Genomic DNA, 12,456 nt, shown 5'->3' with positions numbered 1-12,456 from the left:
CTTACACTGTGTAAAAGACCTCTATTCCATGGGAGTAATTTTTCCAGTTCCAAAACTGGAACAGGGACAGGGGTTTTACTCAAACCTTTTCGTGGTTCCCAAAAAAGAGGGAACTTTCAGACCTATTTTGGATTTAAAGTGTCTAAACAAATTTCTCAGGGTCCCATCGTTAGAGATGGAGACTATACAAACAATCTTACCAATGATCCAGGAGGGTCAATACATGACCACCGTGGACCTAAAGGATGCGTACCTTCACATTCCTATCCACAAGGATCATCATCAGTTTCTAAGGTTTGCCTTTCTGGACAAGCATTATCAGTTTGTGGCCCTTCCCTTCGGGTTGGCCACAGCTCCCAGAATCTTCACAAAGGTGCTAGGGTCCCTTCTAGCGGTTCTCAGGCCGCGGGGCATAGCAGTGGCGCCCTATCTGGACGATATTTTGGTGTCAACTTATCTGACCAAATCTCACACGGACATCGTGTTGTCATTTCTAAGAACTCACGGTTGGAAAGTGAATATAGAAAAGAGTTCACTTGTTCCACAAACAAGAGTTCCATTCTTGGGAACTCTGATAGACTCGGTACACATGAAAATATTTCTGACGGAGGTCAGAAAATCAAAGATTCTAAATACTTGCCAAGCTCTTCAGTCCATTCCTCGGCCATCAGTGGCGCAGTGTATGGAAGTCATTGGATTAATGGTAGCAGCGATGGACATCGTCCCATTTGCTCGCTTTCATCTCAGGCTACTGCAACTGTGCATGCTCAGACAGTGGAATGGGGATTATGCAAATTTATCTCCTTAGATAAATCTGGATCAAGAGACCAGAGACTCTCTTCTTTGGTGGTTGTCACAGGATCATCTGTCCCAAGGAATGTGCTTCCGCAGACCATCATGGGTAATAGTGACAACGGACGCCAGCCTCTTGGGCTGTGGTGCAGTCTGGAATTCCCTGAAGGCTCAGGGAACTTGGACTCCAATGGAGTCTCAGTTGCCAATCAATATTCTGGAACTGAGAGCAATATTCAATGCGCTTCAGGCATGGCCTCAGTTGGCACTGACCAAGTTCATAAGATTCCAGTCGGACAATGTCACGACTGTAGCATATATCAATCATCAGGGGGTAACAAGAAGTTCTCTTGCGATGATAGAGGTATCAAAGATAATCCGATGGGCAGAGAATTCACTCTTGCCATCTATCAGCAATCTATATCCCAGGAGTAGAGAACTGGGAGGCGGATTTTATAAGTCGTCAGACTTTTCATCCGGGGGGGTGGGAACTCCATCTGGAGGTATTTGCATCGTTGATTCATCAATGGGGCACACCGGAATTGGATCTGATTGCATCTCGATAGAATGCCAAACTTCCACGCTACGGGTCCAGGTCAAGGGATTCCCAGGCTGTACTGATAGATGCGCTAGCAGTACCTTGGTCGTTCAACCTGGCTTATGTGTTTCCACCATTTCCTCTCCTGCCTCGTGTGATTGCAAGAATCAAACAGGAGAGAGCTTCAGTAATTCTAATAGCGCCTGCGTGGCCACGCAGGACTTGGTATGCGGATCTAGTGGACATGTCGTCTCTGCCACCGTGGAAACTGCCATTGAGACAGGACCTTCTCATTCAAGGTCCGTTCCAACATCCAAATCTAAATTCTCTGCAGCTGACTGCCTGGAGATTGAACGCTTGATCTTATCTAAGCGGGGATTCTCTGAGTCGGTCATTGATACTCTGATTCAGGCTCGCAAGCCTGTCACTAGAAAGATTTACCATACGATATGGCGTAAATATCTTTATTGGTGTGAATCCAAGGGTTACTCATGGAGTAAGATTAGGATTCCTAGGATCTTGTCCTTTCTCCAAGAAGGATTGGAGAAGGGATTATCTGCTAGTTCTTTAAAAGGACAAATTTCTGCTTTGTCAATTTTATTACACAAGCGTCTGGCGGATGTCCCAGACGTTCAGTCTTTTTGTCAGGCTTTAATCAGAATCAAGCCTGTGTTTAAACCTGTTGCTCCACCATGGAGTCTGAATTTAGTTCTTAATGTTCTTCAAGGGGTTCTGTTTGAACCCATGCATTCCATAGATATTAAGCTGTTATCTTGGAAGGTTTTATTTTTAGTTTCTATTTCTTCTGCAATGTGATTCGCCTTATCTTATATTCCATTCTGATAAGGTGGTTTTGCGTACTAAACCTGGATTCCTTCCTAAGGTTGTTTCAAATAAGAATATTAATCAGAAATTGTTGTTCCTTCCTTGTGTCCTAATCCTCCTAAGAAGGAACTTCTATTACATAACTTGGATGTGGTCCGTGCTTTGAAGTTTTACTTACAAACGACCAAGGATTTCAGACAAACATCCTGTCTTTTTGTTGTTTATTCTGGAAAGCGTAGGGGTCAAAAAGCTACGGCTACCTCTCTCTCTTTTTGGCTGAAAAGCATCGTCCGCCTGGCATATGAGACTGCTGGACAGCAGCCTCCTGAAAAAATTACGGCTCATTCTACTAGAGCTGTGGCTTCCACATGGGCTTTCAAAAACGATGCTTCTGTTGAACAGATTTGTAAGGCTGCGACTTGGTCCTCCCTTCATACTTTTCCCAAATTTTACAAGTTTGATACTTTTGCTTCTGCTGAGGCTATTTTTGGGAGAAAGGTTCTTCAAGCAGTGGTGCCTTCCGTTTAGGTTCCTGTATTGTCCCTCCCTTTCATCCGTGTCCTAAAGCTTTGGTATTGGTATCCCACAAGTAACTGTTTTTCTCATAAATTCTCTTGGTATTCTTTTAGAATTCCTAGAAACTTAGTTTCTTCAGGATGGTTTGGATAAAGGGTTGTCTGCAAGTACTTTGAAGGGACAAATCTCTGCTCTTTCTGTTTTATTTCATAGAAAGATTGCTAAACCTCCTGATATTCACAGTTTTGTTCAGGCTCTGGCTCGTATCAAGCCTGTTATTAAATCAATCTCTCATCCTTGGAGTCTTAATTTGGTTTTGAATACTTTGCATGCTCCTCCTTTTGAGCCTATGCATTCTTTGGATATTAAACTACTTTCTTGAAAAGTGTTTTCTTTTGGCTATCTCTTCAGCTAGAAGAGTTTCTGAATTGCCTGCTCTCTTTTGTGAGTCTCCTTTTCTGATTCTCCATCAGGATAAGGCTGTTTTGCGGGCTTCGTTTAAATTTCTTCCTAAGCTTGTGAATTCTAACAACATTAGTAGGGAAACTGTTGTTCCTTCCTTGTGTCCTAATCCTAAGAATACTCTTGAAAGATCTTTACATTTTTTAGATGTTGTAAGAGCTTTGAAATATTATGTCGAAGCTACTAAAGATTTCAGGAAGACTTCTAGTCTATTTGTTGTTTTTTCTGGTCCTAGGAAAGGTCAGAAAGCCTCTGCCATTTCTTTGGCATCTTGGTTAAAGCTTTTGATTCACATGGCTTATTTGGAGACGGGACAGTCTCCGCCTCATAGAATTACAGCTCTTTCTACTAGATCGGTCGCCACTTCTTGGGCTTTTAAGAATGAAGCTTGGGTTGATCAGATTTGCAAAGCAGCAACTTGGTCTTCTTTGCATACATTTACAAAATGTTACCATTTTGATGTATCTGAAACAGTTTTTGGTAGAAAAGTTCTTCAGGCAGCTGTCTCAGTTTGATTCTTCTGCTTATGCTTTAAGTTTTTTTTCTTGAAATTTTTGAGAGACTTATTTTTTTGTGGATTTTCTTTTTTTTCAGCGGAAATAGCTGTTTTTATTTTATCCCTCCCTTTCTAGTGACTCTTCTGTGGTCTTCCACATCTTGGATATTTCTATCCCATACATCACTAGCTCATGGACTCTTGCCAATTACATGAAAGAAAACATAATTTATGTAAGAACTTACCTGATACATTAATTTCTTTTATATTGGCAAGAGTCCATGAGGCCCACCCTTTTTTTGATGGTTATGATTTTTGTATAAAAGCACAATTTTATTTCCAGTTCCTCTTTTTGTATGCCTTTTTACTTCTTATTTTATCACCCCACTACTTGTCTATTCGTTAAACTGAATTGTGGGTGTGGTGAGGGGTGTATTTATAGGCATTTTGAGGTTTGGGAAACTTTGCCCCTCCTTGTAGGATTGTTTATCCCATACGTCACTAGCTCATGGACTCTTGCCAATATGAAAGAAATTAATTTATCAGGTAAGTTCTTACATAAATTGTTTTTCCTGTCCACTTACATATGTCCCATCAAATATCATATGATAATACTGGATAGCAGTATTCTTTTTAATACACAATAGTGGCACGTCTCCCATTCCCTTTACTTTGTCTTGACAGGTGTGAAAAATGCTACTTGTGTAAGTCACGGGTTCCAATAGGAGATTATAAGAGACATGTTGACAGCTGCATTCAGAATGCTACGCAGGAGACCCAGAATAACAGAAAGTTGAGGACCACGAAGGTGAGAATAAAGATTTAAGGAATTAAAGATGAATGCATTATCCATACACAGAAGCATCTGTCAGTATACATTCTTTACACTTGATATGATAGATTTAGGTAGAAATTGTGCAACGGTATGCGATAATGTTTTGCTTAAAAAGTAATTAAACACTTTGAGACTGTTTAATGGTACATAGTAAAACATCTTTTAGATGTACTTACATCAGTTATTGTGTCCTTTATTCCTGTAATTTAAAGGGATGGAAAGGTTTAGAGATTAAATTGCATGGGTGCATTTAAATGTGATGAATCAAAGTGCAGTGCAAAACCCCAAATTACCACTCTTAAACTACTCCCAAGAAATTATTTCCTTCCTAGATAGTAGAAAAAGATACTATGTGTTAAAAATATATATATAGTGAGGCGCTAATAAAGCAAAGAGTGCAAAATCTAAATATCAAAGTGTTAATTCCTCAAGTCTAAACCTATTCAGTGATTCATCAACACACGTTTCAAATATGCTCAAACCTTTGAATGTGCCAAGAAACTTTGATATTTAGATTTTGCACTCTTGCATTTAAAGAGACAGTCTAGTCCAAAATAAACTTTCATGATTCAGATAGATAATGTCATTTTAAATAATTTTCCACTTTACTTTTATCACCAATTTCGCTTTGTTCTCTTGGTATTTAGTTGAAAGCTAAACCTAGGAGGTTCATATGCTAATTTCTAAGCCCTTGAAGGCCGCTTCATCTCTCAGGTCATTTTGACAGTTTTTCACAACTAGAGGGTGTTAGTTCATGTGTCGCATATAGATAACACTGTGCTCACGCACGTGGAGTTCCAGGGTACCAGCTCTGATTGGCTAAACTGCATGTCTGTCAAAAGAACTGAATTAAGAGGGCAGTTTGCAGAGGCTTAGATACAAGGTAATCACAGAGGTAAAAGGTGTCTTTATATAACTGTTGGTTATGCAAAACTAGGGAATGGGTAATAAAGGGATTATCTATCTTTCTTTCTAATGACACGGTGAGTCCACGGATCATCATAATTACTTTTGGGAATATCACTCCTGGCCTGCAGGAGGAGGCAAAGAGCACCACCGCCAAAGCTGTTAAATACCACTCCTCTTACCCACAACCCCCAGTCATTCCCTTTGCTTATAGTGCAAGGAGGTGGTAATGTTAGGTGTCTGATTCTTCAATCAAGAAATTTTTATAGCAGAACAAGTTTGTTTTGTTTTTCTCTGGGGTGTAGCTGTATTCCATGTCAGTCTCTTCAGTAGAGCAGTGGTGGCTTTTAAGCTTTTGGGAACTTGGGGGGTATAATCCCCTCTGTGCCTCCCAAGATGTGATGCTGCCCTTTCTTGGATAAAGACTATGTAGGTTCACTTGGTCTTTTTCTTTTATTCTCAGGTCCCTGTTAGGAAGGAATCCTTGCAAGCCTGCTGAACTGCCTGGCAGTCTGGAGGTAAGTGCTATTTTTGATTTTTTTTTAATCCTGCTTGTGTGCATCTGTACTTTGGGCAGTTTTTTATTGATGTGGGGCACTGTGTTTTAACTGTGTGAGGGCTCTGGGAGGCTTTACAGTTCCTTAGGAACTTCATTTTGGCAGCATGTTTGGTCTGTTTTTATTATTTCATTCGCTAAGGGCAGCAATATTCTGGGGGACAAATTGAAGCTCCCGGTCGCATGAGCTGTCGGTTTTTGTGTCTGCTGCGTGTTGTGCAGTTTAGTGGATGTTAAGTTCTCCCTGGCAGCGTTTTTCTATATGATGCATAGTGATGTTGGCCGGGAGGTTGTGTGACGCCAACGATGGGCGGAGTTTGGCGAGTAGTTTTCACGCTCTTCTGCTCTTGGGGTTGTTTTTCGTTTGGAGTCCGGTTCCTCTGGCTGCACAGTGGTTGCACTACTTGTATCCTCCGGCTGGTAGGGGGGTCATTTAGCACCTTGTTGGGCTGTTAAGTTGCAGAGGTGCTTGTAGGGGTTTATTTTCTTTTTTATTTAAAGTGACAGTAACGTTATATTGTTTTCCAAATTTTTTTTTTCTTTTTATCTGTGCTGTGTGTAATATGGACCAGGAAGACTTGCAAGCTGTGACTTGTAACCTATGTTTAGATGTTAATGTAGAGCCTCCTATCCCTTTCTGTTCTTCTTGTATTGAGAGGACTATGCAGTACAGGGATATAATCTTTGATACAGAGCCCTCATTTTCTAAGGAGACTGTTGTTCAGGAGCCTCCTGTTCAAGCTGTAGCTCAGCTTTCTCCCCATTCCTCCCAATCTCACTCCTCCTCACATGCAGTGCCCTGTGTTTCATCTCAGGCTAGTTTTTCTTTACAGGATTTATCTACTCTCATATCCACTGCTATATCTGAGGCATTGTCTGCTTTTCCTGTTACAGGGTAAAAGCAAAAGGACTTCTGACTCTGTTGCAGTTTTTTCTAACGTTCCTTCTCATAGGACTGAGGAAGAAGATATTTCAATAGCGTCTGAGGGCGAAATTTCAGACTCTGATAGTGTGTCTCCTTTGACTGATTCTAAGGTGGTTTCTTTCAGATTTAAGTTGGAGCACCTCCGTTTGTTACTCAGGGAGATTTTGTCTACTTTGGATGACTTAAAGGTCTTAGTTACTCCCAAGAAGGCTAGTAAGCTTAATATGTTTTTTGATGTTCCCTCTGTGGCGGAAGTTTTTCCTGTTCCAGATAAGGTTTCAGAGATTATTTCTCTGGAATGGGAGAAGCCTGGAATTTCTTTTTCCCCTTCTCCTATTTTTAGGAAGATGTTTCCTATTGCGGATTCTATTAAGGAATCTTGGCAAACAGTCTCTAAGGTTGAGGGAGCTATTTCCACTTTGGCTAAGGAAGCTTTACTTAAGAGGATTTATGTTCACCAGGGGCTCCAGTGGCAACCTGTTGCGTGTATTGCTACGCTTACCAGTGCGGCTGCATATTGGTTTGATGCATTGTCTGATTCTATTCTTCAGGAGACTTCTCTGGAGGAGATTCAGGATAGAATTAAGACTTTAAAATTGGCCAATTCTTTTATTGCGGATGCCTCTTTAAGGGTCGTCAAGTTGGGAGCAGAAATTTCTGGCTTTGCTGTTTTGGCTCGCAGGGCTTTATGGTTAAAGTCCTGGTCTGCGGATGTATCATCTTAATCTAAGCTTTTATCAATTCCTTACAAAGGGAAGACTTTGTTTTGGCCTGGTTTGGCTGAAATTATTTCTGATATTACTGGTGGATAGGGACAGTCTCTTCCTCAGGATAAGAGAAATAAGCAGAAAGGTCGTCAGAGTAATTTTCGTTCCTTTCGTAACTTCGCTGGTAAGTCTTCCTCTTCCTCCTCCAAGCAGGATCAATCCAGGTCTTCTTGGAGACATAATCAGTCCTGGAGCAAGGGGAAGCAATCTAAGAAGCCTGCCGCTGACTCAAAGTCAGCATGAAGGGTCTGCCCCCGATCCGGGAAGGGATCGTGTGGGGGGCAGGCTGTCTTTGTTCGCTCAAGCCTGGGCAAGGGATGTTCCAGATCCTTGGGTAGTAGATATTGTATACCAGGGATACAAACTGGAGTTCAAGACTTTTCCTTCCAGGGGCAGGTTTTATCTCTCAAGGTTATCGGTAAATCAGTTAGAGAGAGGCATTCTTAAGTTGTGTCCAGGATCTTTCCGATATGGGAGTGATCGTTTCTGTTCCAGTTCAGGAGCAGGGACTAGGATTTTATTCCAATCTGTTTATCGTTCCCAAAAAGGAGGGAACTTTCAGACCCATTTTGGATCTCAAATTGGTAAACAAATTTCTCAAGGTTCCATCATTCAAGATGGAGACTATTCGGTCAATTCTACCTCTGGTTCAGGAGGGTCAGTTCATGACTACAGTAGATCTGAAGGATGCATATCTACATATTCCTATTCACAAGGATCATCACAAGTTTCTGAGATTTGCTTTTCTAGACCAGTATTTTCAGTTTGTGGCTCTTCCTTTCGGTATTGCAACTGCTCCCAGGGTGTTTTCAAAGGTCCTGGGTGCGTTACTGGCAGTTCTCAGATTGCAGGGGGTTGCAGTAGCTCCTTACCTGGGTGACATTCTGATTCAGGCACCATCTTTTGAACTGGCAAACTCTCACACAGAGTTGTTGTTGTCTTTTCTGCGCTCCCACGGTTGGAAGGGGAATTTAGGAAAAAGTTCCTTGATTCCGGCTACAAGAGTGGTATTTCTTTCATGTAATTAGCAAGAGTCCATGAGCTAGTGACGTATGGGATATACATTCCTACCAGGAGGGGCAAAGTTTCCCAAACCTTAAAATGCCTATAAATACACCCCTCACCACACCCACAAATCAGTTTTACAATCTTTGCCTCCTATGGAGGTGGTGAAGTAAGTTTGTGCTAGATTCTACGTTGATATGCGCTCCGCAGCAGGTTGGAGCCCGGTTTTCCTCTCAGCGTGCAGTGAATGTCAGAGGGATGTGAGGAGAGTATTGCCTATTTGAATGCAATGATCTCCTTCTACGGGGTCTATTTCATAGGTTCTCTGTTATCGGTCGTAGAGATTCATCTCTTACCTCCCTTTTCAGATCGACGATATACTCTTATATATATATATACCATTACCTCTGCTGATTTTCGTTTCAGTAGTGGTTTGGCTTTCTACAACATGTAGATGAGTGTCCTGGGGTAAGTAAGTCTTATTTTCTGTGACACTCTAAGCTATGGTTGGGCACTTTTTTATAAAGTTCTAAATATATGTATTCAAACATTTATTTGCCTTGACTCAGGATGTTCAACATTCCTTATTTTCAGACAGTCAGTTTCATATTTGGGATAATGAATCAATCATTTTTTCTTACCTTAAAAAAATTTTTCCCTGTGGGCTGTTAGGCTCGCGGGGGCTGAAAATGCTTCATTTTATTGCGTCATTCTTGGCGCGGACTTTTTTGGCGCAAAAAATTTTTCTGTTTCCGGGGTCATACGTGTCGCCGGAAGTTGCGTCATTTTTGACGTTCTTTTGCGTCAAAAGTGTCGGCGTTCCGGATGTGGCGTCATTTTTGGCGCCAAAAGCATTTAGGCGCCAAATAATGTGGGCGTCTTATTTGGCGCTAAAAAAATATGGGCGTCACTTTTGTCTCCACATTATTTAAGTCTCATTATTTCATTTTTTTTCCCATTCCTGAAACTGTCATTTTAAGGAATTTGATCAATTTTGCTTTATATGTTGTTTTTTCTATTACATATTGCAAGATGTTCCACGTTGCAACTGAGTCAGAAGATACTTCAGGAAAATTGCTGCCCGGTGCTGGAGCTACCAAAGCTAAGTGTATCACTTTTGGTATCTGTTCCTTCAGCTGTTGTTTGTATTAAATGTTATGACAAACTTGTTAATGCAGATAAAATTTCCTTTAGTACTGTTACATTACCTGTTGCTGTTCCGTCAACATCTAATTCTCAGAGTGTTCCTGATAACATAAGAGATTTTGTTTCTAAATCCATTAAGAAGGCTATGTCTGTTATTTCTCCTTCTAGTATACATAAAAGTCTTTTAAAACTTCTCTTTTTTCAGATGAATTTTTAAATGAACATCATCATTCTGATACTGATAATGGTTCTTCTGGTTAAGAGGTTTCTGTCTCAGAGGTTGATGCTGATAAATCTTTGTATTTGTTCAAGATGGAATTTATTCGTTCTTTATTTAAAGAAGTATTAATTGCATTAGAAATAGAGGATTCTGGTCCTCTTGATACTAAAACTAAACGTTTAAATAAGGTTTTTTAATCTCCTGTAGTTATTCCAGAAGTGTTTACTGTCCCTGATGCTATTTCTGAAGTAATTTCCAGGGAATGGAATAATTTGGGTAATTCATTTACTCTTTTTAAAACGTTTTAAGCAATTATATCCTGTGCCATCTGACAGATTAGAGTTTGGGACAAAATCCCTAAGGTTAATGGGGCTGTCTCTACTCCTGCTATATTTTTAGCGGATGTTGCTGCAGCTTCAACTTTTTGGTTAGAAGCTTTAGCGCAACAAGTAACAGATCATAATTTTCATAGCATTATTATTCTTCTATAACATGCTAATTATTTTATTTGTGATGCCATCTTTGATATCATTAGAGTTGATGTCAGGTATATGTCTCTAGCTATTTTAGCTAGAAGAGCTTTATGGCTTAAAACTTGGAATGCTGATATGTCTTCTAAGTCAACTTTGCTATCCCTTTCTTTCCAGGGTAATAAATTATTCGGTTCTCAGTTGGATTCTTTTATCTCAACTGTTACTGGAAGGAAGGGAACTTTTTTACCACAGGATTAAAAATCTAAGGTAAATTTAGGTCTAATAATCGTTTTCGTTCCTTTCATCACAACAAGGAACAAAAGCCTGATCCTTCATCCTCAGGAGCGGTATCAGTTTGGAAACCATCTTCACTTTGGAATATATCCAAGCCTTATAGAAACCCAAAGCCAGCTCCTAAGTCCCCATGAAGGTGCGGCCCTCATTCCAGCTCAGCTGGTATGGGGCAGTTTACGTTTTTTTCAAAGAAATTTGGATCAATTCCGTTCACAATCTCTGGTTTCAGAATATTGTTTCAGAAGGGTACAGAATTGGCTTCAAGTTAAGGCCTCCTGCAAAGAGATTTTTTTCTTTCCCGTGTCCCAGTAAACCCAGCAAAGGCTCAAGCATTTCTGAAATGTGTTTCAGATCTAGAGTTGGCTGGAGTAATTATGCCAGTTCCAGTTCTGGAACAGGGGCTGGGGTTTTATTCTATCTCTTCATTGTACCAAAGAAGGTCAATTCCTTCAGACCAGTTCCGGATCTATCAATATTGAATCGTTATGTAAGGATACCAACATTCAAGATGGTAACTGTAAGGACTATCCTGCCTTTTGTTCAGCAAGGGCATTATTTGTCTACAGTACATTTACAGGATGCATATCTGCATATTCCGATTTATCCAGATCACTTTTAGTTTCTGAGATTCTCTTTTCTAGACAAGCATTACCAGTTTTGTGGCTCTCTACCGTTTGGCCTAGCATCAGCTCCAAGAATTTTTACAAAGGTTCTCGGTGCCCTTCTGTCTGTAATCAGAGAACAGGGTATTGGTATTTCCTTATTTGGACGATATCTTGGTACTTGCTCAGTCTTCACATTTAGCAGAATCTCATACAAATCGACTTGTGTTGTTTCTTCAAGATCATGGTTGGAGGATCAATTTACCAAAAAGTTCATTGATTCCTCAGACAAGGGTAACCTTTTTAGGTTTCCAGATAGATTCAGTGTCTATGACTCTGTCTTTGTCAGACAAGAGAAGTCTAACATTGATATCAGCTTGTCAAAACCTTCAGTCACAATCATTCCTTTTGGTAGCCTTATGCATGGAAATTTTAGGTCTTATGACTGCTGCATCGGACGCGATCTCCTTTGCTCATTTTCACATGCGACCTCTTCAGCTCTGTATGCTGAACCAATGGTGCAGGGATTGCACAAAGATATCTCAATTAATATCTTTAAAACCGATTGTACGACACTCTCTGACGTGGTGGACAGATCACCATCGTTTAGTTCAGGGGGCTTCTTTTGTTCTTCCGACCTGGACTGTAATTTCAACAGATGCAAGTCTTACAGGTTGGGGAGCTGTGTGGGGGTCTCTGACGGCACAAGGGGTTTGGGAATCTCAGGAGGTGAGATTACCGATCAATATTTTGGAACTCCGTGCAATTTTCAGAGCTCTTCAGTCTTGGCCTCTTCTGAAGAGAGAGTCGTTCATTTGTTTTCAGACAGACAATGTCACAACTGTGGCATACATCAATCATCAAGGAGGGACTCACAGTCCTCTGGCTATGAAAGAAGCATCTCGAATTCTGGTTTGGGCGGAATCCAGCTCCTGTCTAATCTCTGCGGTTCATTTCCCAGGTATAGACAATTGGGAAGCGGATTATCTCAGTCGTCAAACGTTGTATCCGGGCGAATGGTCTCTTCACCCAGAGGTATTTCTTCAGATTGTTCAAATGTGGGAACTTCCAGAAATAGATCTGATGGCTTCTCATCTA

The 12,456-nt window shown here is 40.7% G+C and overlaps 1 protein-coding gene across 1 annotated transcript in view; it reads left to right on the top strand.

The window, feature by feature from the left end:
* Positions 1-12,456, top strand: part of LOC128662969 (BRCA1-A complex subunit RAP80) — a 392,665-nt gene that overhangs the window by 281,629 nt on the left and 98,580 nt on the right. The window contains exon 4 of the mRNA XM_053717051.1: positions 4,314-4,437. Coding sequence (XP_053573026.1) covers positions 4,314-4,437 — 124 coding nt within the window. The remainder of the gene's footprint in view (positions 1-4,313; positions 4,438-12,456) is intronic.

Source organism: Bombina bombina, chromosome 6, assembly GCF_027579735.1.
Source record: "Bombina bombina isolate aBomBom1 chromosome 6, aBomBom1.pri, whole genome shotgun sequence".
NCBI classification, from domain to species: Eukaryota; Metazoa; Chordata; class Amphibia; order Anura; family Bombinatoridae; genus Bombina; species Bombina bombina.
This window is presented reverse-complemented; position numbering and strand designations above follow the sequence as displayed.